The sequence below is a fragment of the Chiloscyllium plagiosum genome, unplaced genomic scaffold, assembly GCF_037043375.1.
Source record: "Chiloscyllium plagiosum isolate Xiang-an unplaced genomic scaffold, Cpla_swu_hap1 HiC_scaffold_13, whole genome shotgun sequence".
In the NCBI taxonomy this organism is placed as follows: Eukaryota; Metazoa; Chordata; class Chondrichthyes; order Orectolobiformes; family Hemiscylliidae; genus Chiloscyllium; species Chiloscyllium plagiosum.
In genome coordinates, this window is record NW_028270151.1 from 42,976,833 (window position 1) to 43,004,756 (window position 27,924).

A 27,924-nucleotide genomic window follows, 5' to 3' on the forward strand; every position below is an offset into this window, starting at 1 on the left:
GCATGTATTCTTGAGAAATTTAAATCCCTAGAGCCATTGTGTTTTAAATTACCGCTTAATTTAGCAATAGACAAATATTTTTTCTTTGAGATTTTTAATGTGGCAGAATTACAGATACTTCATTGGCTCTCAATATCCCATCTGATCGAACAACAAAATTTGTCAGAATGCTTTGTTTTATATAGACACTGAATTATCAATCAAAGGCTGATAAATAGAGTTATGGTACAGATCAACAGTTACCTTGTTGAATATCAGAGCAAGTTCAACGGGCTGAATAACTGATTCATGTTTCAATGCAATTCAGACCAAGCGTTTAATAACCATTTTTCTAGTTTATACTTTTGAAGATAAATTGTCCTGCATGAATATCAGTTCAGTTATAGTTGGAGTGCAAAGTCCTTCAGAAACATTCATGCTTTGCCATTAACTGTTAGCTGTTATATTTATTCATAACATTTTGGGGTTGAATTCAGCTCAGACTGAAATTAGTTTTAGCACATTCAGCCCAACTTCTTGTTGGCACATTAATACAACATTGGCTGCTGTTGTTCAATTACTGATGTGAAATATGGTAAAGGCACACAGATGATCATTACTTTTCCTTTTAATAAAGGTGAAAGTGTTCCTGTAACAAAAATCAATTTACCAAATCCAAATAACAGTTTCAAAGGTCTAGAAGAAGACGAAATCTACAATCCAGAAAAGCACAAACGGTACACACTCTTCTGTGGTAGTACTGTAATCCAGACACGGTTTTATACTGGGGAACCTGTCAGAGCTATTGTAGTCAGAACAGGTAAGTTACTTTTCACAAGTAGACTGGTTAGAAACCAGCTATTGTATAAACTGAGAGAAAATTTGTGTGGATGACTTTTTATGTATAAATAGAGATTATGTATATAATTGCTGTAACTCATTACTTGTGAAAGATTGACATGTTTGAAACAATTGCAGCGCATTCACATAAATAATACCTGATTAGTGATAGGTTTATTGCAGAATTGTGGAAATGAATTTGACTTGAGTAATTACAGGGAAAATTATAATGATAAAGTGAAGAGGAAGAGGGCATATGGGAACAAAGGACACAAGTTACATTTCAGGGAAGAAAAATGCTTTTCCTGTTGTATCAGGAAACCTCAAACCTTTTTTTCTCACTGAAATATATCTTTGTCATGAGTCATGGACTTTCCTCAACTCTCTTTGCTGTTAAGCTCCTTTCCCAGGCCACTCCAGCTAGATCTGCTCTCTATCCATTGTAATTGTCCTTATGTGATTTGAACACAGTTGCTCTAACCCAAGTTTCTCCTTCTCAAACCAAATGGCAAATTCTAACATCTTATGGTTACTATCTCCTATGGGAATATCTGGTCATAGAGTCATAAGATGTACAGCACGGTATATGCCTTCGGTTCAACTCATCCATGCCAACCAGATATCCCAACCCAATCTAGTCCCACCTGCCAGCACCGGCTCGCATCCCTCCAAACCCTTCCTATTCTTATACCCATCTAGGTGCCTTTCAAACGTTGCAGTTGTGCTAGTTCCACCACTTACTCTGGCAGCTCATTTCATACATGTGCCACTCTCTGCGTTAAAAATTTGCCCCTTAGATTTCTTCTATATCTTTCCCCTCTCACCCTAAACCTATGCCCTCTAGTTCTGGACTCCCCCATTCTAGGGAAGGGACTTTGTCTACTTGCCCTATCCATGCCCTTCATGATTTTATAAACCTCTATAAGATCACCCCTCAGCTTCCGATGCTACAGGGAAAACAGCAACAGCCGCTTTCAACCTTTTCCTATAGCTCAAATCTTCCAACCCTGGCAACATTCTTGTAAATCTTTTCTGAACCCTTTCACATTTCGCAACATTCTTCCGATAGGAAGAAGACCAGAATTGCATGCAATACTCCAAAAATGGCCTAACCAATGTCCTGTACAGCTGCAACATGACCTCCCAATTCCTGTACTCAATACTCTGACCAATAAAGGAAAGCACACCAAACGCATTCTTCACTATCCTATCTACCTGCGACTCCACTTTCAAGGAGCTATGAACCTGCACTCCAAGGTCTCTTTGTTCAGCAACACTCCCGAGGACCTTACTATTAAATGTATAAGTCCAGCTAAGATTTTCTCAATCTGGTCCGAGATCATTTGTTAAGTTTGCCTCATGACAAATCACCGGATCCAAAATGCCCTGAGCCTTGGTTGGGTCCACAACATATGGTTCTGGGAAAATGTCCTGAGTACACTCCATGAATTCTTCCTCATGGCTCCCTCTGCCAATCTAATTTTTGCAATCTATGTGAAGATTAAAGTTGCTCTTGATTTATATACAGCTTGTTTTACATGCCCTCAGTATCTCTTGATTTACTCTCTGTCCTATAAGTACTTGTAGATTACCCCTTCTTCCTCTTGTTACTTCCAGTCACACGAATCGTACTTCTTCCAATACAGGATCATTTATTGCTAATGTACTTTATCCATCGTGTACTAATAAACTTTTCTTCCTTCCTGCCCTTCTGAACGTCACATATCCAAAATACTTAGTTGCCAGCTTTGATCTCCTTGTAACCATACCTGTAATGGCTATATGTTCATCTAAATTAACTTTCAGTTTTGCCTTTATTTCATTAACTTTGTTTCAAGTAACATGTATGTTCAAGTGAAGAACAATTAGAGTTGCCTTTTTATCAATTTTCTCCCATGGACTTTATTTATTGCTCATTTTTTGATTGTATACTGTCCCTGTATGTTCCACACTGGGATATCTTTATTCAAACAGCTGTCTAGAGTGCTGCCTGAACCTTTTGTTGGCAAACCTACATTTCCCCCCTTTTGAGCCCTTCAGTGTCCCCCCGCCAACCCAAATTAGTTTGAAGCCCGTTTTTTGCAACCCTAATTATTTAGTTTGCCAAGGCACTGGTCCCACTCGAAGACCTCCCTTCTATTCCAGTACTAATGCCAGTATTCCGTGAACCAAATCTCATTCCTCACACACTAGTTTTTGAGCCATGCACTTAATTCCTTGAATTTATTTATATATGCCACTTTGCCCATGGCTTGAATAGGAATCAAGAAGTTATTGCTTTGGAGGTTCTGCTTTCTAATTTAGCTCCTAACTGTTCATTTTGTCCTTTCTAAAGATGTGAATGTCACCAGTATTAATTTGGATGGTGACAACTGGACCCATACTCTCCCATGCCAAGTTTGGCATCCCCAAGAGGATATCCTTTGCTCTGGCAACACAGTTTTTGTCTTTTAGAATGATGGCTGCACAGTAGAGAATTTATCCCCCTAATTATATTGGTTGCTATCACTACTATATTCCTATTTCCTCACCCCATTTAAATGGCTCTTGTCTACAGTGGGGCCATGGTCAGTTCCCTCATCCACCACACAGTGTGCAAGAACCTAGTAATTGTTGGAAAATTACAGAGGCCAAGACTCTTCGAAGGTAACCCCATGTCCTGACCTGCCGCTTCGCCTGCAGCTACACCCTCCCTACTCACAAATTTGAATTACCTAGTCTGAGGGATATGACCACTCTCTGGAGCAAAGTGTCCAGGTAAATTTCCCTTCCCTGATGTGGCACAATGTCTGCAGCTCAGACTGCATCTCTTCAGCTTGAATTCAAAGGTCCTCTTTATTTATTTATTAAGGAAGGATACTATTAAGCTAGAGAGGGTTCAGAGGCAATTTACCAGGCTGTTGCCTTGTATGGAAGGTTTGAGTTACAAAGAAAGGATAGGCTGGGACCTTTTCACTTGAGAGTTGGAGGTTGAGAGGTGACCTTATAAAAGTTTATGAAATCGTGAGGAGTAAAGATAGGGTTAATGGTGGGTGTCTTTTCCCGAGGATGGGGGATTTCAAGTAGAGCAAAGAGATTTAAAAAAGACTTGAGGGGCAAATTTTTTACACAGAGTTGCTTGTATTTGGAATGAACTTCCTGAAGAAGTGGTGGGTGTGGGCACAGTTACAACATTTATAAGACACTTAGGTAAGTACAGAGGAACCTCGATTATCTGGCATTCCATTATCTGAATATCGGCTTATCTGGCAAGATTGCAAGGTCCCGATGCACGGCTAAACTATGTTATCTGGCATTCGATTATCCAGAATTTGATTAACCGATTGAAATACTTATCGCTCATGTCCTTCGAATAATCAAGTTTCCTCTGGACATGAATTGGAAAGATTTGGAGGGATATGGGCCAGGATCAGGCAGGTGGGCTCTACTGTTGTTTGGCATTATGTTCAACATGGACTAGTTTCTGAACTGTATGACCTCTGGAGCAACTTGGAGTCCAGCAGCTTCCACATACAGTACATCAACACATCACCAATCCTGCCATCGTTATCATATTGGTTTAAATAATAAATTAATTATTTCAGATTCCCTGCTCTTTACACTTTATTGTAATTACATATTTATTAAAAAAAAATCACCAAAATCATTCTTATAGTTAACTAGCTATTGTTTAGTAAATAAAAAAGAACGACACTGGAAGATTTTATTTTTAATTTAAAGACTAGAAATCTTAACCAATCCTACTCATCTTTACATGTACTAGTATCATGTTTTATTTTGTGATGTCACTTTGACACTTGTCTAACTGCAGGTAGGCCACTTGATCCCATACTTGCTAACCTCTCTGACTTGCTCTGATTCTGGAGAATTTACATCTTGTAGTCATTCTTAGTTAAAGCAGCTCTGCCCCTTTGTATCAAATTCCCACTTGAACCAAATTTCCAGTTCACTCGCTTGGCCTTCATCTCACTCAGCTAAAGTCTCTTTCAGAATTGTGCTCCTTACAGACTGTGTAGAGCAACAAATCCCTTTCTTGTGTTATTATATAATGATATGATGTGTTTGTTTGTCATGATGTTTAAGCTGAAAATTTAACTTAATACGCTGGAATGTTACAGGCTCAGTGAATAACATACCAATTAAGGATGCCTCATTTCTGGTAGGTATTTTCCCTTTAGAATAAAGTTAACACCAGGTAAAAGTGTCAATTTTTTTTCAGCTAAGAATTTCCTTCTGCAATGATCAACATAACCTTTGGGAAAAATCCCAACTCTTGTGTTTCCCCTAATACTGACTGCCTAACTTGGTTCCCTAGCCCCCACCAACAACCCTAATGGAATATCCCAGTTCGTTCTTTCCATTTTAAAAACCTCAGTATTCATCGCATATTCATCTACTGTTTCTGTTACCCACAGCAAAACTATACAATATAATAAAATGTCCAAAATATTTTGCAAGCAGATAAGCAGGTTGAATTTGACAATGCCCTACATATTAGGATAAGAGACCAATGTTGATCAAAACAGTACATTTGAAGAAGGGCCTGTGCCCGAAACGTCGAATCTCCTGTTCTCTGGATGCTGCCTGACCTGCTGTGCTGTTCCAGCAATAAAGTTTCAACTTTGATCTCCAGCATCTGCAGACCTCACTTTCTCCTAGTACATTTGAAGGACCATATTAAAGAATTGGAGTGATTATGGGAGGAATTTGCAAGCTCAGAATCTAGATGACTGGAGGCACACAGCAAATTGAGGAAAAAGGAAATTGCAATGGAAAAGAGGGCAGAGATGGAGCAGTGCAGATAATCTCAGGGTTGGTTTAATGGAGGAGATTTCAAAAATTGGGAGGGAAGGAGGGACAAGGCCATGGAGCACAATGGTGGGAATTTTAAATTTCAGGCATTGCAATATTGAGAACCATTTTAGGCTAAGAATTTTTACATCCAATACCATCCATAATGGTATTGGATGTAAAGTTGCTGATGCATACGGAATGTTTTGCTGTCAATCTTGAGATAAGTTGAGTGTGGCAATGGAAGGGACCAGGAAAGATTTTGAATAGTTAAGTTTAGAAACGATAAAAGCATAGCTGGGATATCTCCTGTCTAAAGTGTGGATGATTCTGTGGGTGGAAGCTTTTGGTGATGTCGTGGATATCAGTCCCCACTGCCACACATGTTTTCCTGTTCCTGTGCCATTTCACATAGGAACTTTCTTTCGCGTTTGTGAATTGGCCTTTCCATGCAAATGCAGAAGTTGCAACACCTACACATTCATCTATTCCAACCAATTTTCAGGGCTGCACAACCATGTGTGACACAATGTACTCTTAAGTGATAAATTTTGTTGAACAGTTCTGTTTTTTTCACAAATGTAACCCTGAACAAATATACTTTATCATTTTAACTCCACCTCCAATTCCCAGTTTGTGATAGATATTGCATCTGAAACAAATCTCCAGGACCAATTTGGACTCTTTTTCCAGCTGTCTACGATTGGAGGGGGAATGTGAGATCTATAGCAAAGGTTGTATATTCATGCATATCCATAGGTAATTGCACATAGCCAATGCACCTAACTTGCACAAATTTGGACTGTTGGAGGAAACTACGCATACATGGGCAGAATGTAGATACTCCACACAGACAGTCACCCAAGGTTGGAATCAAACTGAGTTCCTGACGCTGTGAAACAGCAGTACTAACCACTGAGCCACTGTGCTGCCCATGGTCAATGTAATTAGAGTTACTTATCTACCTGCCTGGCAGCCATTAATGATCCATTTGAAGAAGCTTTGATGACACTACCATTGTTGCAAATCCCAGCCCACCATTGCTGCCACCAGCAGTAACTGAAGATGGCTTCCTGTTTTTGGGCTGAGGGTCAGGACCTATCCTTTTGATCATCCCTGCATGGAGCTACAGTATCTTGTCAATGGGGCAGTGAAACAAAGGTCATAACAATGGCATCAGGCCCAATTCTTTGTAGGAATACCACTATGATGGCCTGGCAACTGTATCATACACAATTTTTAATATTCACAATTCCATGAAAAGACTTCCATTTTGAGGCACTGCCGTGGTCTCCTGCCTCCTTCAACAGTGGTCATCTCATGTACTTGGGTTTTTGGCTGTCCATCGCTCTGAGCTCTTTTATTGAGCCTCCTATTTCCATGGTCTGCCCATTGTTACTAATTGGAAATTGCGCCTCCTTTCTGAGTTCTCAAACTGAAATTGATTACCATGTAGGATTATGGTCCAAATAGAAATGTTCAGCACAGCATGTTTCTTCTGGACATCTTGTCATTTTTTCAACCTTTGACAACACGGAACATTATTAATGTAACTATGATTGTATTCAGAAGTTTCAAATTCGCAGAGTTTGTTATTTCACCTGTTTAATCTTCTGTCTATTTACATGTAATACACAAGATTTTACTGTTTGTCCCAAAAAATATACCTGTTAAAAAATCGTGGGGTCAAATTTTACACAAGTATATGCTGGTGTATAGAATAACTTCAGAAAGTCACCTTCTGCAAAATAGGTTTACATTTAAGTTAGTGCTTCCCAAATTATTAAATATAAAGGAGGATTATTCATATAAAGTACTGCAGTATAACTTATAATTTTCAATTTTTTTTTAAAGGTTTTGGTACTACGAAAGGACACCTTGTACGCTCAATCTTGTATCCAAAACCAACAGATTTTAAACTTTACAGAGATGCTTATCTCTTCCTGTTCTGCCTTGTTGGTATAGCAGGGGTTGGATTTTTATACACAGTTATCAACAGTGTTTTGAACGGGGTATGTCTTTGCTCTTTTTTCTGAGTTGAACTTCTTAAAGGAAGGGAAAATCATGTGTTTTCCAAATTTAGTTAGCGAGCTTTATATTTAGTTCGATAACTGAAAACGCTATTCATTAAAATATAAGTCCTGCTAGATTAATTATTTTAAAATTAAAGATCAAACCAAAAGCTATATTATTGTAAATTTTAATTTAACATAATGTTAAAATTTTTTCGGCTTTGGTACTATGAAAGGGCAACTTGTATGCTTAATTTTATGTCCAAAACCAACAGATTCTAAATTGTGCATTGATACATATCTCTTTGTACCCTTTATTTTATTGTTTTAATAGAGGCTATTCACCAGAAATAAATGTTGAATGATAATTTAAATCAGACATTTTAAATCTGCAATTAATCGGCACAATGACAAAAAACACTAAGAATCTTGCCCACTCATACCTCTCAAAATTCTATTTTTTCATGATATGCTTCAAAATAATCTCCATTATTTCTTTTCTGTTTCCTTTATATTGCAGGTTGGAGTTGGCACAATCATTATTGAGTCACTTGACATCATCACTATTACTGTTCCACCTGCTCTTCCAGCAGCATTGACTGTTGGTATTGTATTTGCACAACGTCGATTAAAGACATTGGGCATTTCCTGCACCAGTCCTCAGAGAATAAACATCTGTGGACAACTTAATCTGATCTGCTTTGACAAGGTTAGGAACTGTGAAGTTCATACCCTCAATTAATAATATTGACAAAGAGTAGGGAATACATCATTGCAATTTTAAAATAGACATGAGCTATTCCATAGAAAAGTGCTGCACAGAACATCTTGTAGGTAACAAAAATATTTTATTATCTTTAAAAAGCTATCTGTTTGCACTATGTGGGTTGTTTGTTTTAAATTAATTAATCAATGCTAAAAAAATTAATTAAATTCAGAGGTTAGAAATCCAAAACAAGAACATGAAATGCTTAAGTTATGCAAACAGTGGTTCAGTATCTGCAGAGAACAGAGAAATGACTCTTTAAGTATTCTTTAGTATTAAAACATTGGAAGATAAACCAGTATTTCAGTATCAGTCACCTGTTATTCATTTTGCAGCCATTTAACCAATTAATTCTCTGAAATTAAAAATTCACTTGTCCGTATCCTAACTTTGTACCATGTCACATTAACCACATCCCTTGTACTCATTGAATTGCATTGGTTCCTGATTGAACTCATTTTTAAAATTCTTGTGCTTGGTTTCACATTTCACAGGGCCTCCTTTTTCCCTGTCACTATAATATCTTTTAGCCATACAACCTAAGATATCTGTACTTCTCTAAATCAGGCCTCTTCAGCCTCCATGATTTTGATCCTTACCACTAGGGGTTGTACGTTCTGATGCTCCAGCCCTAAAATCAGCAATTTCCTCCCCAAACCACACTCCCTTTCTTTCTTGCTTGCTTTGAGAAACTCCTTAAAACCTACCTACTTGATCAACCCATTCTAATATCATCCTTATGTGACATGTATTCAGTTTTGCTTAACAGCCCGGTGAAGCACTTAGGACATTTTACTGCTTTAAACTTTTTATGTAAGTACAATTGTATCTGTTTCTACAGTTTCCTACTTTTTGAGTTTGACTGAAATGCTAATTTATCTTTCAGTTCTACTGAAATCCGTAAAGATCATAACGTCTTTTCATTGTTGACTCACCTGCTGTGAATTTCCAGCATTTTTCATTCTTATTATTGGAATGATCTTACACTTTCTAAGACAAAATATAAATGCAAGTTCAATATTGAAACTAAGGAATAACCCTTCAGAAGCTTAAGGCATTTATCCACAGAGTCAATAATGGTTAACAATGTTGTTTTGTATAGCATTACAATCCAAGCTGATGTTACCATTGGTCAGATCCCAGGTAAAAATCTGGCTTGATAGCTTTTTAAAAATTTAATGGGAGCATTCACTGAAAAGTAATCATGCAAAGCTGCAGATAACAATAAAAATGGTTAACAATAAAACAGAAGTTTATTACACACAAAATTAAAGATTAAAATAGAACTTGAGGGTTTGGTAGTTCTTTCTTGATTATTCAGAAAACTGAACCTAAACTTTTTTAGCTTCAAATAACTCCAGGGTTCTTGCCAAACACTTCTGTTTGGAATTTTCAAACTAAAACCTTTACACTGGGGTAATCTATTTCCTAACCATTCTGAACTTATTTTTTCAGAAGATACTATATTCTTACATTTGACCGCAGCAAGTTCTTCTGTTAGCTGACAGCAAACATTTGCTACAGAGGAACCTCGATTATCCAAATATCAATTATCTGAATTTCGGATTATCCGAAGAAGATCTCAAGGTCCCGATAGAAACATTACATCAGAGAGATATTTCCAACACTGAGCGTGCCGTTTGTTGACAATGATTAAAAATGAACTTGGCTTACTGAAATGCTGATATTGATGGTAGCCCAGGCACTGTCTTCAAATGACTGACCGCTCTTGCTCGCTCTGTCTTTCGCGTTCTCTCGCTGTCTCTCTCCTCCAACACTTTCCCTGGAGTTCTACACGGGTGTGTACCCTAAACCTCCCTTCCCCAGATAAGCTCTGCAACATTGTCCTGTACAGGAAAAGGTGGAACTTGTCAAAGCGTTGCAGTAAAAAGTTGTGTGTGTGGTTGTGTTTTTGTGTATGCTATTTTGAGACTCACCCCTCTAAGGCAGCAGCGGTCTTACTATTGGTGTCCAGTCTGACTGCCCTGAAGAGGGGGAGGGGTGTGGACGGGGGAGGGGAAGGGGGGCAAATGGGGGAAGGGGCAGACAGGGTGCTGATGTGTGTGGGGCACATGGGGGTTGGTTGGCCGGGGAGGGGGGGGGGGGGTTGGGGGGGCGCACGGTATGCTGCTGCCTAGTCTCTTGAACAGAGCGCGGACTTAGCAAATGCTCGCTGTGTCAATCCCATTGAACTGATGGGGGGTGCAGGAGGCTTTAGCAATGCTGCCGGTCCCTTACACAGAAGTGTGTGGCTGCTCAGAAACAAACTCTGATACAGAGAGAGGGAGCTAAGCAGGCAGAGCGAGGAAAGAGGAGACTTCAGAAAACGCAGCCCCAGAGGAGAGGTATTGAATCAATTAACCGAATAAGCAATTATCTGATCGAGATGGTGCTCGCCCATCTCTTTCAGGTAATCAAGGTTCCTCGGTAATCTGTGGGTTATTTCCAAGCAAAAATCACTTTGTGACTCTCAGTTGAGCAAACAAACACCTTTCAATATTAGTATTCTCCAGTTTTAAACCTCTCATAATACAAACAAATTCTCATTACTTCAGGAGTCTCCCTTCTCATAGTCTGACATATACTGCTTTAAATTAATAGCTCACGAAAGATTGTCGCCATGACTTGAAGATGCCGATATTGGACTAGGGTGGACAAAGTTAAACATCACACGATACCAGGTTATAGTCCAACAGGTTTATTTGGAAGCACTAGCTTTCAGAGCGGTGCTCCTTCATCAGGTGGCTGTGGAGGTTAAGATCATGCTCACAGAATTTATAGCCAAAGGAGTCCATGGTCATGGAGATGTGATACAGTAAACAATCTTAAATTAAAACTTTCATCTTTTATAATGGGATATACTGGTTTCTGTTCTTTGATGTGTAAATCCCAGAACTACTTTTAAATAATGTTCTCAAAATAGTTCAGATTTTTAAACAATAGGTGTGAAATCTGTCTGTGTCCCAATGCTAAGTCAAACTGACAAAGCCTCTGTATAGTTTTACAGAGTTTTACATGGATTCATGCAGTTTTTGAGCAAAATAAAATGTAATTCTGCAAAAACAAATTCACCCCATAAGCTTACGTGTGCACATGTAGGAGCACATGTAAGAGATTTAGTGTGCATGTGAATGGTGCATCTGGGTGTGTATGCACGTGATAGAGTGTGTGTGTCTGTGTGTGAGTGCAGTGGGGTATGTGTGAGAGGGTGCGTGTGTCAGTGAGAGTGCAGGGGGTGTATGTATGTGCATATGAGAGTGAGCTTGTGGGAAGTTCTGGGATTTACATATCAAAGAACAGAAACCAGCATATCCCATTATAAAAGATGAAAGTTTTAATCTAAGATTGTTTACCATATCACATCTCCATGACCATGGACTCCTTTGACTACAAATTCTGTGAGTATGACCTTAATCTCCACGGCCACCTGAAGAAGGAGTGGTGTTCCGAAAGCTAGTGCTTCCAAATAAACCTGTTGGACTATAACCTGGTGTTGTGTGCTTTTTGATTCAAGAAAGATTGACCATGATTAAATCCTCTCATATGCATTGACTAAAGCCCACATGTCCTCAGTTCAAAATACAAACTCTAAGATGTGTTATTAATATATATATATTCAAAGTTTGTGAGAAGATTTGTAGCTCGGGTGCTCGTTGCTGTGGTTCTGTTTGCCGAGCTGGAAGTTTTTCTTGCAAACGTTTCGTCCCTTGTCTAGGTGACATCCTCAGTGCTTGGGAGCCTCCTGTGAAGCGCTTCTGTGGTGTTTCCTCCGGCATTTATAATGGCCTGTCCCTGCCGCTTCCGGTTGTCAGTTTCAGCTGTCCGCTGTAGTGGCCGGTATATTGGGTCCAGGTCGATGTGTTTGTTGATGGAGTTTGTGGATGAGTGCCATGCTTCTAGGAATTCCCTGGCTGTTCTTTGTTTCGCTTGCCCTATAATGGTAGTGTTGTCCCAGTCAAATTCATGTTGCTTGTCGTCTGCGTGTGTGGCTACTAGGGATAGCTGGTCGTGTCGTTTCGTGGTTAGTTTTGTGACACGACCAGCTATCCCTAGTAGCCACACATGCAGACGACAAGCAACATGAATTTGACTGGGACAACACTACCATTATAGGGCAAGCGAAACAAAGAACAGCCAGGGAATTCCTAGAAGCATGGCACTCATCCACAAACTCCATCAACAAACACATCGACCTGGACCCAATATACCGGCCACTACAGCGGACAGCTGAAACTGACAACCGGAAGCGGCAGGATCAGGCCACTATAAATGCCGGAGGAAACACCACAGAAGCGCTTCACAGGAGGCTCCCAAGCACTGAGGATGTCACCTAGACAGGGGACAAAACGTTTGCAACAAAAACTCCCATCTCGGCGAACAGAACCACAGCAATATATATATATATATATATATATATATATAAATGATGCACTTTCTATTACAATTCTAATAATTGCATTATAGGTTTTTGTAAAGTTAATTTTAATTTTTATAACATATACTTTCTTGTCTTTAGACTGGAACACTTACTGAAGATGGCCTGGACATTTGGGGCATACAAAGAGTAAAAGATAATAGGTCTGGAGCATCATTATTATATACATAATATTCAGCCTTCTTACAGTACTCAAAATCTTAATCTGATGGCATAGGCACAGGTTATGGAAGTTTTTATTGAGAGTATGAGTGATGTTAATATTTCAAGTCTTTCGCTTGTCAGTCAAAGTTTGGATGCTAAAGTTGTAAACATAAAGTTGCCATAGTCTTATTTGACTGTAGGGCTGCTGTCTTGTTAGAGAGAAAGAGAAAAACGGCTGGTGGTGATTTAAGCTGAGCGTCACCACACCTCATGTGGGGGGTGAGGTTGAGAAGAAGAGTCCTTCATTGCGATTTCACTGGTGTGGGAATTGAATCTGCATTGTTGGCATCACTCTGCATCACAAATCAGACATCCTGCCAACTGAGCTAGTTGTACACAGCATTCTCAGAAATTAAGTTTGTTTCGGCAATTTCATTCTCTCAGCATCCCTAAATGTTTGAAATTATTGTAACTTAGTTTGATCATTGGATCATTAGATAGGAGTTTTATCAGTTTAGAACTAAGGATAAGATTGCTTCTTAAAAGGCATCAGAAATTGGTGTTAAATATTAGTGACATTTTTATAATTAATCGAGATGGATAAATTGAGACTGAGGAGATTAATTCAATACCTATTAAGGTTTAGTGTTTTAATGGTACTGTAGCAATAGCAATCCTTAAATAAATTTACTATCAAATACAATCATTGTCAAGAACAATTACTTTCACTCTAAACAATTTTGTAATTTTTTTTATCGGATTATGGAAATTTGCATTCACTTTATTTGAAAAATCTTCCATATTGATGCATTTCAAAAATAGTGAGAGATTTGAAGCATGTTTTGTTCTAATTTTAGCTTTTTGCCATCTGAACAAAGTGTTTGTAAGGAAAGCTTGGTGAAGTCACACTTTATGGCTTGCATGGCAACATGCCACACACTTACTAAAATTGATGGAAAGTTATCTGGTGATCCATTGGATTTAAAAATGTTTGAAGAGACTGGCTGGGTGAGTTTTATTTATTCAATAACTAAGTATATATTTTAGACTGCAATCTTTTTCATGTGGCTTATTAGCAAATTGAATCAATTAAAATATATCGAACAGTAATAAGTGCTTGTTGCCAAATTTTGCTCACAAGCCTGGTATTTTACCAAGAAATATTGACAAAGTTATTTTGGCATTTTAATTAGCTGTGCTTTGTAGTATTCAAAACATATTGTTGATATTCAGTAGGATGACAAAGTGAGTTGGTTTAATCACATTGACCTTGAGTTTACTATTAAAGTAATGATGAGATGATCAGCATTCCCATTCAGAGTGCATCAAACAACCATAGAAGGACAATAATCCAAAAGTTGCTGTCCAAGTTATATCATTCCTCTGTATATTGTGGAGAGACTTGGCATTCAGATACATGATGAGGCGCGAAGTTGCAGTAGTTGTCAACTAGCCACTCACTAAATGTGCTAGAAGAAGTTGGGTTAAGTCCATCATGTATAAGTAAATTTTTTGGTAAGGTGAGCTAATTGTTGCTAAACAATCCCTGGCATTGAATATTTATTTTTAAGTTTTTTAAAGTATTTTTAAGAAACCACCTCCTTTCAGATTTCAGTGATTTGTTCAGGATTTTTAAAAATATGCTTTCCCTTTACTTTTAAATTTTTTTGTTTATCCCTCATTTCTTCCTTTGGATTTCTAAACTTAATTTGTCATTAAATTAGATATTATAACTTGTGCTTGCTGGCTTAAATTCTGCATTCCCTCAGTAATTCTGATCAGTTAAGGAAACAAAATATAGTTTGCCTTATTCACACACATCCTAGAACTTTTGTGGAAGACACAGCACTGTTTTAAATCTCTAATTACTGCAAGTTAGTGTGAATGCCCACAGATGATGTAACTAAAATAAATGGCTGGAAAAATTTGTTCACCACTGTCTTCAAATTTAAGTCAGTGTTCAGTTTGGCATCAGAAGTATATGGGCTTTTTGTAGCAGTAATATTGACAAGATGTCATAAGCGTAATACTGTTTGTTATGTTATTTATTAAAGGTTCTTGAGGAAGCAACTGAGGAAGAAACTGCTTTACATAATCCAATCATGCCCACTGTAGTTCGGCCTACGAAACAACTCTTCCTTGCAAATGAGGCAGTGATAGATCATGACATGGTACCTTTTTTTTAAAAAAGGCTTTAAATTTTTAAAATTACTTTTAACTATAACTGGCAGGATAGTCAATGTTTGTCTTTCCTAATCTTATAAACTCTAACCATATCATAATGTTTACTTTTGTTCAGTTTTCAGAATAATTGTAAAAGACTACAGAGAATATTAACATAGAAATTGTTATCCAAAGCGCATTTCTTGTGTGCTAAGTGACCTTTTAGGCCCTCAATTGGCAGGCAGAAGCACATACTTATTGAGGTGGAATCTGTAGGGCACTATTATTGATAAAATACAAAGAAAAACATGCAGTAATTTGTATACACTTTGTATATGCAGTTAAGACCATAAGGCATAGGAGCAGAAATTAGGCCATTCAGCCATCAAGTCTGCTGTGCCATTCAGTCATGTCTGATAAGTTTCTCAACCCCATTCTCCTACTTTCTCTCCTACTTGATCCCCTTGATACTCAAGAGCCTATCCATTGCTGTCTTGAATATACTCCACAGCCTTCGTGGTAGTGAATTCCATAGATTCACCACTCTCTGGCTGAAGAAGTTTCTCCTTATCTGTGTTCTAAAAGGTCTTCCCTTTATTCTAAGGTTGTGCCCTCTGGTCCCAGTCTCTCCTACCAACGAAACATCTTCCCAACATCCACTCTGTCCAGGCCATTCAGTACTCTGAGCATTTCAATTAGAATCCCCTTCTCATCCTTCTAAACTTTAATGAGTATAGTCCCAGAGTCCTCAGACATTCCTTATATGTTAAGCTTTTCATTTCTGGGACCATCCTCGTGAACCTCCTCTGAACTCACTCCAGGGCCAGGACATCCTTCCTGAGATATGGGCCTAAAACTGTGCACAATACTCTAAATGTGGTCTGACCAGAGACTAGGAGAAAGTGAGGACTGTAGATGCTGGAGATCAGAGTTGAGAGTGTGGTGCTGGAAAATGTCTACCTCTGCCTCCAGACCCACTTTTTCAATCAAGACTCCCGCCCATCCACTGAGGACCATTTCTCTTGTCTCCAAAACACCCCATCCATCTGGACACCTAGTACTGGACTGTTACCCGCCCTTGACCTCTTCATTTCTAACTGCCGCCGTGACATTGACTGCCTCAACCTTTCCACCCGCATCACCCACTCCAACCTCCAGCCCTCACAACGAGCAGCCCTCCAGTCCCTCCGCTCCAACCCCAACATCACCATTAAACCCAGAAGGTGAGGGGGGGTGGGGGGTAGTTTGGCACGCTGACCTCTACACCACAGAAGCCAGGCACCAACTCGCAGACTCCTCCTCCTACTGCTCCCTTGACCATGACTTCACCTCCCATCATCAAACCATCATCTCCCAAACCATCCACAACCTCATTACCTCTGGGGTTCTCCAATCCACAGTCTCCGACCTTATTGTCCACGAACCCCACACTGGCCAATTCTACCTCCTACGGAAGATCCACAAACCTGACTTCCCCGCTCGACTCATTGTCTCAGCCTGTTCCTCTCCCACTGAGCTCATTTCTGCATACCTTGACGCTGTCCTGTTCCCCTTTAGTCCAGGAACTCACACCGATGTTCGGGACACCACCCATGCCCTTCACCTACTCCAAGACTTGTGTTTCCTCGGCCCCCTATGCCTTATCTTCATCTGGACATCCAGTCCCTGTACATGTCTATCTGCCATGACGAAGGCCTCCAAGCCCTCCGTTTCTTCCTCTCACACTGTCCCAACCAGTACCCTTCCACTGACACCGTCATCTGTCTGGCTGAACTGGTCCTCATGCTTAACAACTTCTCCCAATCCTCCCACTTCCTCCAAACCAAAGGGTAGCCATGGGCACCTCATGGGCCCAGCTATGCCTACCTCTTTGTAAGGTACGTGGAACAATCCATCTTCTGCAGCTACACTGGCACCAGCCCCCACCTTTCCTCCGCTACATTGATGACTATATCGGGGCCATTTTGTGCTCCCTCATTGAGGTTGAACAGTTCATCAACTTCACTAACACCTTGCGACCGAACTCCAATTCATCTGGACTACCTTAGACACCTCTCTCCACTTCCTGGACCTCTCCATCTCTGGCAACTGACTAACCATGGACATCTACTACAAACCCACCGACTCCCACAGCTACCTGGACTATACCTCCTCCCACTCTGCCTCCTGTAAAAACATCATCCCTTATACTTAATTCCTCCGCCTTTGCCGCATCTTTTCCAGGATGATCAATTCCACCTTAGAAAATCCTAGATGGCCTTCTTCTTCAATGATTGCAATTTCCCCTCTCACGTGGTCAACGATGTCCTCCAGCACACCTTTTTCACTTCCTGCACCTCTGCCCTTGAATCCCACCCCTCCCAAATCAACAAGGACCGAACCCCCGGTCCTCACTTTCCACCCACCAACCTCCATATACATTGCATCATTCTCTGCTACTTCCGCTACCTACAAACAGAACCCACGACTATGGATATATTTCCCTCCCCACCCCTATCAGCATTCCATAGAGACCATTCCTTCCACCACTCCCTCGTCAGATCCACACCATCTACCTGACAAAACTCCACTTACAGCACCTTCCCCTGCCAGCGCAGGAAGTTCAAAACCTGCACGCCCCCCCCACCCACCTCCGACCAAGGCCCCAAAGGAAATTTACCTGCACCTCCACCAATGTCATCTACTGTGTCCGTTGCACCCGATGTGGTCTCTTCTCCATCAGGGAGAGTGAACGCCAACTTGTGGATCGTTTCAGAAAACACCTCTGGGACACCCGCACCAACCAACCCCACTGTCCCGTGACTGAACACTTCAACACCCCCTCCCACTCCACCAAGGACATGCAGGTCCTGGACCACCTCCATTGACAAACCTTAACCACCCGACATCTGGAGGAAGAATGCCTCATCTTCCGCCTTGGGACCTTGCAATCACATGGGATTAATGTGAGTTTCACCAGTTTCCTCACTTCCCCTCCCCCCACATTATCCCAGTCCCAAGACTCAAACTTGGCACTGCTCTCTTGACTTCTCCATCACCTTTCCCATCTATTTGCTCCACCCTCCTCTCTGACCTATCACCTTCTCCCCCCACCTTCATCTACCTACCACATTCTCAGCTACCACCCCCTCGCATTTATATCTCAGCCCCCTGGCCCACAAGCCTCCTTTCTGATGAAGGGTTTATGCCTGAAATGTCGATTCTCCTGCTCCTTGGGATGCTGCCTGACTGGCTGTGCTTTTCCAGCACCACACTCTCGACTCAGACTAGAGCCTCAGAAGTACATCCCTGTTCTTATATTCAAATCATCTTAAAATAAATCCAACATTGCATTTGCCTTCCTAACTACTGACTCAACCTGCAAGTTTACCTTGAGAGAATCCTGGACTAGAGATCCTGAGTGTCTTTGCACTTCAGACTTCTGGATTTTCTCCCCATTTAGAAAATAGTCTGCACTTTTATTACTCTTACCAAAATGAATGACCTCACACTTTCCCAGCTTGTGCTCCATCTGTCACTTCTTTGCCCAATCTCCTAACCTGTCAAAATCTGCTGTGGTTCTGTTCGCCAAGCTGGAAGTTTTTGTTGCAAACGTTTCGTCCCCTGTCTACGTGACATCCTCAGTGCTTGGGAGCCTCCTGTGAAGCGCTTCTGTGGTGTTTCCTCCGGCATTCATAATGGCCTGTCCCTGCCGCTTCCGGTTGTCAGTTTCAGCTGTCCGCTGTAGTGGCCGGTATATTGGGTCCAGGTCGATGTGTTTGTTGATGGAGTTTGTGGATGAGTGCCATGCTTCTAGGAATTCCCTGGCTGTTCTTTGTTTCGTTTGCCCTATAATGGTAGTTTTGTCCCAGTCAAATTCATGTTGCTTATCGTCTGCGTGTGTGGCTACTAGGGATAGCTGGTCGTGTCATTTCGTGGCTAGTTTCGTGACACGACCAGCTATCCCGAGTAGCCACACACGCAGACGACAAGCAACATGAATTTGACTGGGACAACACTACCATTATAGGGCAAGCGAAACAAAGAACAGCCAGGGAATTCCTAGAAGCATGGCACTCATCCACAAACTCCATCAACAAACACATCGACCTGGACCCAATATACCGGCCACTACAGCGGACAGCTGAAACTGACAACCGGAAGCGGCAGGGACAGGCCACTATAAATGCCGGAGGAAACACCACAGAATCGCTTCACAGGAGGCTCCCAAGCACTGAGGATGTCACCTAGACAGGGGACGAAACGTTTGCAAGAAAAACTTCCAGCTCGGCGAACAGAACCACAGCAACGAGCACCCGAGCTACAAATCTTCTCACAAACTTTGAACTGTCAAAATCCTTCTGCAGCCTCCCCACATCCTCAATACTATCTATCTTTGTATCATCTGCAAACTCAGCCAGAATGCCCTCAGTTCCTTCATCTAGATCATTAATGTATAAAGTGAAAAGTTGTGGTCCCAACATTGACCCTTGCAGAACACCACTTGTCATCAGCTGCCATTCTGAGAAAGACCCTTTTGTCACCACTCTCTGCTTTCTGCTAGACAACCAATCTTCCATCCATGCTAGCACCCTGCCTCTAACACCATGTGCCCTTATCTTACTCAGCAGCCTCCTGCGCGGAACCTTGTCAAAGGCCTTCTTGAAGTCCAGGTAGATAACATCCATTGGCTGTCTTTGGTCTAATCTGTTCGTTAAGAAACTACAACAGCTCAATATAGTGAAGAACAGAGCCATTATTTCTGTTTGCATTTCAAATCATTTCCATTGTTACTGGAAGTATGTTTTATAGTAAAACCACTAAATAAAGCTTTCTACATTGTTCTGAACTTGTGATTCTGAGCTGAGCTATAAATTACATATCCAGTCTACAACAAGACCAATATTAACCTTTTCCACCTGGAACAGCCCTTCTACCACACAGCTCCTCCTCCCTGATTGTCACTTCTTTCATCAGTTATTGTTATGATCTCCTTGTAGATTTTTCATTCATCGTTTTTCAGAAGCTCTAAATTGCCCAAAACGTAAGCATGTTATCTATCACAAACTCTGCTACATGTATGGCATGTATGAAACCCCAATTGTCTATCTCTCCTGATTGCCTTCATCTGGACTAGCTTTTGAAACCAGTTCTAAAAATCCTTGCACTTGTCCTTAAAGCATTTTGTCATCTCACTGCATCTCTGAAATCTTTTATGTTGTTTCTCCAGACTGCTTTCTCTGTGATATGAATATCAATGCCATTTCTCACCCTTTCTCTCTTGTCCCACCTTCCATTGTTTTACCTCTCAGTCTTATCTCTTAATGCTCTCTGAGCATCCTTCCTGCATTGACCCTGTCTAGTACTGTCAGAATTTATAGTTTCTACGAGAATCTCCTAATTTATTTAAATTCCATTGAATATAGTCTTAACTCATCCTGTCTCTCTTCATACGTCAGTCCTGCCATCCCACAACTCAGATTGGTAAACTTTCGTTGCACTTCCTCTGTAACCAGAATCTCCTTTATATAGCAGGTGAATAAAACGGCATACAATACTCCAGGTGTATTCTCACCATGCAATGTACAATTGCAGCAAGACATTCCGGCCCCTTTAATCCTTTCATTATGAAGACTGACATATGATTTATTACCTTCACTGCCTGCTTAGTTACTTTCAGAGACTGGTAGAAGGACATTCAAGTCTTGTTGCACCTTCCCCCTTTTCCAATCCATTGCCATTCAGATGATAATCTTTCTTCCTGTTTTTACTATCAAAGTAGATAACAACATAACATCATACTTTATCTGCCATGTACTTGCCGCTCACTCAACTTCAAATCGCACTGGAGCATTCCTGTGTCCTCAGAATTTACCCTTCACCAACTTTGCAAGTTTGGAGATATTACATTAAATTCTCTTGTCTAAATCATAATATTTATTTTGAGTAGCTGTGAATAATGCTGATCCTCGTGGTACCTCACTAATCGCTGCCTACCATTCGGAAAAATTACCCATTTATTCCTACTGTTTGTTTTCTGCCTGCCATGTCTGTACACTACCCCAATCTGGTGCATTTTAATTTTACATATTAATCTTTTAGCCACTGGCTCCCATATGTTAATTCCATTAATTCATCCTCAAAAGTTTCCATAATATTAGTCAAGCATGATTTCACTTCCCTAAATCCATAATAACTCTGTCCATTCCAGTTGTTGTTTTCTAAATGCTTTGCTATTGAATTTTTCATAATAGACTTTAGAATTTTCCCCACTAATTGCCCTTGTTAACCATGGTCAGTCACCTTTCCCATTTTATTAAATTGAAACAGTTTTTCTATTTAATTTGTAATTATTAATTGTAACATGTAGAATAGATCTTAAGTGAGAAGTACAGTACACAAAACATTTTGCAGTGTTGAAATGTCGGTCCTAACATACACAGCAGCTTGCATAGGAGTTTAGAAAGCATACTCTTAATGTTATTAGTGTATAGTGTAGTTAAATGGAAAATTAAAATATAATGTATTTAATATTCTGTTTTTTTAAATAGGAAATGTATGACCTCCCTGTAAGTACAAATTTTGGAAAGATTTCAGATCTATTTTATTCAGTAACAGTTGCCATGTTGAGTATTAACTCATGTAATTTCTGTCCAGGCATCATATGAAATAGGTATTGTAAGGCAATTTCCATTTTCTTCTGCTCTACAACGAATGAGTGTCATAGTCAGAGTGTTGGGTGAAAAACACATGGATGCTTACTTAAAAGGTGCACCTGAGATGGTTGTTAAGTTATGCAAGGCAGAGACAGGTAAAGTAATACGTGCAATTTACTATTTCTCTTTAATGAATAATGCTGTATATTGTACATGGTACTAAATTGAAATATGTTTTAGTAGAATGCTTTCCTGACATTTGTAAGAATACTGTTCAAACCTGTTCCTGTCAAATTCCACTTCTCCTTATCAAATGGGAAATATGAACAGAATTTATTTTAAATGGTTGACATCTCTTTAAGATAGAATCCATACATGAAGAAAGAGACCATTTGGCCCATTGAGTCTGCACCAACCCTCCAAAGAGTATCCCACCCAGACCTGCCCCCCTACTTTATCCCCGTAACCCTGCTTTCACCATGGCTGATCCACCTAGCCTGCACATTCCTGGACACTACGGGCAATTTAGTCTGGCCAATCCACCTAACCTACAAGTTTTTGGAAGGTGAGAGGGAACTGGAGCAGAAACTCTGGCAGAAACACATGCAGACACAGGGAGATTGTGCAAACTCCATGCAGAGAGTCACCTAAGGCTGGAATTAAACCCAGGTCCCTTGCATTGTGAGACAGTCATGCTAACCACTGAACCACCATGCTGCCAGCAGAGGAAGGAAATTAATGAGTATATCAAGGCCTTTATATTACATCATGCTTATAATTTGTTTGTTCTTCTTGTTATTTGATGTTCATACAATGGTTTTTCTGTTGGGTTTTTTTCCAGTTCCTCCAGGTTTTTCTGATGTATTGAAGAATTATACAAAACAAGGCCTCCGAGTCATAGCACTTGCACACAGGAAATTAGGGTCTAAACTAACTTGGCACAAAGTGCAGAATGTCAGCAGGTAATAGTGCTAATTTTCTGATTATTTGCACTTCAAATTGAGATTGGCATGTGAGTGTGATTAGGAGGAGAGGCATATGCACACAATGAACCCCAGTGAGATTTTAGTGTTGGAGCATAATTTACATATTTTGATTTGAATTCCTACCTGAAACTTGCAGGAATGATAGATGTGGGCAAATATTTGGGTGGAAGGAGGCTGTCACAGGGTCCCACAGGCACGGACAATCAGAAATATGTTCAAAATAATGGAATAAAAAAATTAATCTGAACTTGGTTTTGAACAAAACACTAAACCTGTGTGAAGTGTTATCAGTGTGATTGAGCTATTCTCTATTTCCTTGAGTCTTTCTTCATGAATACCTGAAGAGGCCACGAGGTCATCATGAATGTCTCACCTTCTCAATCTCATCCCTCTCCTCAGGCATTGTGACCTCGGGTTAAACTCACCACCATTTGTCTCTATAGCAACCCTATTGTGACTAAGGTGACTTTAGAGTTAACTTCATGATCTGAAAGTGGCGTGACAAAGCATTCACCAAATTATGCCATGTCATAATTTTGTTATTTTGCTCTAAGAAGCAAAGGACTTCGAAGAAAATTTAATTTTTAAAAAATCATTATCTTTGACTTTGCCAATATATTCCAGTTGCCTCAAAACCTTTTTGCATTTTATATTTCTCACTCAAGATTTTTATGATAATCAGGATTCTAAGACCAGAAGAATTAAAGAGGGACACAAGTTTAAACAAAAACTATGCTACAGTCTTGTGGACTAATTGTAGAAAGGAGTGGTATCTTTCCCATATCTCTTGTCTTTCTTCTCTACCTCCGAGTTCAAATTGGATTTCTATCGAAACCACGTGCATTATATTTTAGAAATAATTGCAACATTTCTCAGACATTATGGCACAAAAAGTCACAACATTTCAGATTATTTCAAGTGTATGTGAACTTTTTAACTTGTTTCTCAATCCAGTGTTTGTAAACAGCACCTTTTTTTTTAGCAATGACTTAAATCGAATTTAAGTTATGCTCTTTGGAATCTCCCTGCAAATACAATCTGATTTCTACTGAGAAATTCTTTAACTTCTTTGGGAGAAAGGGATTTGAGCAAGCTTAAAATAGCATTGCCAGCCCTTTCTCCCTCTGTCCTTACTCTTTCTTGGGTCTATTTGCATGCCAGTCCACCTTGCTCGACTGGAGAGGTGAAGCAGGGGGATAAGCATTTTCGACTACGCTCCAAATCAGCTGGAATCATGGAAGGAATTGCTTCCTCTCTCAGCCCCAAGGAATTCCAAGGTCACTTGCCTTGTTTCTCAAGAAAGTAATTTCAGCTGGTGACCTGTTTTCAGATTTCTGCCTGGTGGGGTTGGTTCAAGTTTAGCTAAATTTGGGAAGAATTCTGTTTCACGTTGTGAGTTTTTACTTGCTTTGGCATTGAAAACAGGAGGCGAAGATAACTTCTTTTTTCTCGCCTCATACGTTTTAGTTGTCAGAATTCTTTATCCTGTCTCTCAACCACAGCTGTACACTCTTGGAGCTGCATTATGCTTTGGACATAGTATAAAGTCCATACTGAAGCACAGCAGTTTACCCACTCCAGAGATTTTCCAACATATTTCTCTGTTGGACTGCCTATCGAGCATACTCTCAATTTATTGCACACTGGGTACCTTCCACCCAAGGAATTTTAAATATTTCACTAAATTCTTTATCAGTTGCAATGTATATTTGGATGATTTGGTGACTTGGATCCTGTCTAAAATTTACTTTGGATTTGGAGCCCTGTATTCTGAGCTGAATTGCAGAAACCTATCAAGATTTCTGGTGAACCTCTTGTGGCCCCTGGGCAGATGTCATCGATAATGGTTGGGGGGGTAGCCAGAGTCAAGTAGTGTTAGTTACTGCTGAAAATGTGTTTCTGGAAAAGCCAGCAGATCAGGCAGCATCCAAGGAGCAGGAGAATCAACATTTCGGGCATGAGCCCTTCTTCAGGAATGAGGAAAGTGTGTCCAGCAGGCTAAGATAGAACATAGAACATAGAAGAATACAGCGCAGTACAGGCCCTTCGGGCCGATCCAAGCCCACCTAACCTACACTAGCCCACTATCCTCCATATGCCTATCCAATGCCCGCTTAAATGCCCATAATGAGGGAGAGTCCACCACTGCTACTGGCAGGGCATTCCATGAACTCACGACTCGCTGAGTAAAGAACCTACCCCGAACATCTGTCCTATACCTACCCCCCCTTAATTTAAAGCTATGCCCCCTTGTAATAGCTGACTCCATACGTGGAAAAAGATTCTCACTGTTGACCCTATCTAAACCCCTAATCATCTTATACACCTCTATCAAGTCACCCTTAAACCTTCTTTTCTCCAATGAAAACAACCCCAAGTGCCTCAGCCTTTCCTCATATGATCTTTCTACCATACCAGGCAACATCCTGTAAACCTCCTCTGCACACATTCCAGTGCCTCCACATCCTTCCTATAGTATGGCGACCAAAACTGCACACAATACTCCAGATGTGGCCGCACCAGAGTCTTATACAACTGCAACATGACCTCAGTACTCTGGAACTCAATTCCTCTACCAATAAAAGCCAGTACGCCATATGCCTTCTTCACCGCACTATTTACCTGGGTGGCAACTTTCAAAGATTTGTGTACATGGACACCAAGATCCCTCTGCTCATCCACACTACCAAGTATCCGACCGTTAGCCCAGTACCCCATCTTTTTATTACTCTTACCAAAGTGAATCACCTCACACTTAGCTACATTGAACTCCATTTGCCACCTTTCTGCCCAGTTCTGCAGCTTATCTATATCCCGCTGTAACCTGCCACATCCTTCCTCACTGTCTACAACTCCTCCGACTTTCGTATCATCCGCAAACTTACTCACCCAACCTTCTAAACCCTCCTCCAGGTCATTTATAAAAATGACAAACAGCAATGGTCCCAAAACAGATCCTTGCGGAACACCGCTAGTGACGGCACTCCAAGATGAACCTTTGCCATCAACTACTACCCTCTGTCTTCTTCCAGCCAGCCAACTCCTAATCCAAACCTCCAACTCACCCTAAATGCCATACCTCCGTATTATTTGCAGTAGTCTACCATAGGGAACCTTATCAAACGCCTTACTAAAATCCATATACACCACATCTACTGCTTTCCCCTCGTCCACCTCCTTAGTCACCTTCTCAAAGAATTCAATAAGGTTTGTGACGACCTGCCCTTCACAAAACCATGCTGACTATCCTTGATCACATTATTCCTATCCAGATGTTCATAAATCCTATCCCTTACAATTCTCTCTAAGATTTTGCCCACAACAGAAGTGAGACTCACCGGCCTATAGTTACTAGGGTTATCCCTACTCCCCTTCTTGAACAAGGGAACCACATTTGCTAGCCTCCAATCTTCTGGCACTACTCCTGTAGACAACGAGGACATAAAAATCAAGGCCAATGGCTCTGCAATCTCTTCCCTTGCTTCCCAGAGAATCCTAGGATAAATGCCATCAGGCCCAGGGGACGTATCTATTTTCACCCTTTCCAGAATTTCCAACACCTCTTCTCTACATACCTCAAAGCCATCCATTCTACTTAGTTGTGACTCAGTACTCACATTGACAACAATGTCCTGTTCCTGATTGAATACTGACGAAAAGTATTCATTCAGTGTCTCCCCAATCTCTTCAGCCTCCACACGCAACTTCCCACTACTATCCTTGACTGGACCTATTCCTACCCTCGTCATTCTTTTATTCCTGACATACCTATAGAAAGCCTTAGGGTTTTCCCTAATCCTACCAACTAAGGACCTTTCATGTCCCCTCCTTGCTGCTCTTAGCTCTCTCTTCAGGTCCTTCCTGGCTACCTTATAACTCTCAATCGCCCCAATTGAACCTTCACGCCTCATCTTTACATAGGCCGCCCTCTTCCATTTAACAAGGGATTCCAATTCCTTATTAAACCACGGCTCCCTCACACGACCCTTTCCTCCCTGCCTGACGGGCACATACTTATCAAGGACACTCAATAGTTGCTCCTTGAACAAGCTCCACATATCAATTACACCCTTGCCTTGAAGCTTACTTTTCCAGGCCACACATCCTAAGTCATGCCTCACAGCATCATAATTTCCCTGCCCCCATCTATAACTCTTGCCCTGTAGTGCACACTTATCCCTCTCCATCACTAGAGTAAAGGTCACCGAATTGTGGTCACTGTCCCCAAAGTGCTCACCTACCTCTAATTCTAACACCTGGCCTGGTTCATTACCCAGAACCAAATCCAGTATGGCCTCACCTCTTGTTGGCCTATCTACATATTGTGTCAGGAAACCCTCCTGCACACATTGGACAAACACTGACCCATCTAACGAACTTGAGCTATAGCTTTCCCAATTAATATCAGGAAAGTTAAAGTCCCCCATAACAACCACCCTATTACTTTCACTCTTCTCTTGAATCATCCTCGCAATCCTTTCTTCTACGTTTCTAGGACTATTAGGAGGCCTGTAAAAAACTCCTAACAGGGTGAGCTCACCTTTCCTATTCCTAACCTCAGCCCAAACTACCTCAGATGGCGAGTCTTCATCCATCGTCCTTTCCACAGCTGTAATACTATCTTTGACAAGCAATGCAACACCTCCCCCTCTTTTACCCCCACCTCTGACCCTACTAAAACATTTAAACCCTGGAACCTGCAACAGCCAATCCTGTCCCTGTTCTACCCATGTCTCCGTAATAGCCACAACATCGAAGTCCCAGGTACCAACCCACGCTGCAAGTTCACCTACCTTATTTCGTATACTTCTTGCATTGAAGTATACACACTTCAAACCACTTTCCTGTTTACAGGCACCCTCCTTTGAAATTGATGCCATGTTCCTAACCTCCCTACATTCCAGGTCCTGCACCCTAAAGCTACAGTCTGGGTTCCCATGCCCCTGCAGAGTTAGTTTAAACCCCCCCCAAGAGCACTAGCAAATCTCCCACCAAGGATACTGGTGCCCCTCAGGTTCAGGTGTAGACCATCCTGTTTATAGAGGTCCCACCTTCCCCAGAAAGAACCCCAGTTATCCAAATACCGGAATCCCTCCCTCCTGCACCATCCCTGTAGCCACGCATTTAACTGTTCTCTCTCCCTATTCCTCGACTCTCTATCACGTGGCACGGG

General features: G+C 40.9%; 1 protein-coding gene across 4 annotated transcripts in view; it reads left to right on the forward strand.

The window, feature by feature from the left end:
* The window catches only part of atp13a3 (ATPase 13A3), a 192,363-nt gene that overhangs the window by 88,517 nt on the left and 75,922 nt on the right, over positions 1-27,924 (forward strand). For 3 of the 4 annotated variants that reach the window (XM_087993558.1, XM_043702269.2, XM_043702273.2), the window contains exons 11-19: positions 617-799; positions 7,465-7,622; positions 8,143-8,331; positions 12,905-12,966; positions 13,825-13,975; positions 15,022-15,138; positions 21,661-21,678; positions 21,767-21,920; positions 22,607-22,727. In XM_087993558.1, coding sequence (XP_087849684.1) covers positions 617-799; positions 7,465-7,622; positions 8,143-8,331; positions 12,905-12,966; positions 13,825-13,975; positions 15,022-15,138; positions 21,661-21,678; positions 21,767-21,920; positions 22,607-22,727 — 1,153 coding nt within the window. The remainder of the gene's footprint in view (positions 1-616; positions 800-7,464; positions 7,623-8,142; positions 8,332-12,904; positions 12,967-13,824; positions 13,976-15,021; positions 15,139-21,660; positions 21,679-21,766; positions 21,921-22,606; positions 22,728-27,924) is intronic. The other variant, XM_087993559.1, reaches the window with a different exon arrangement.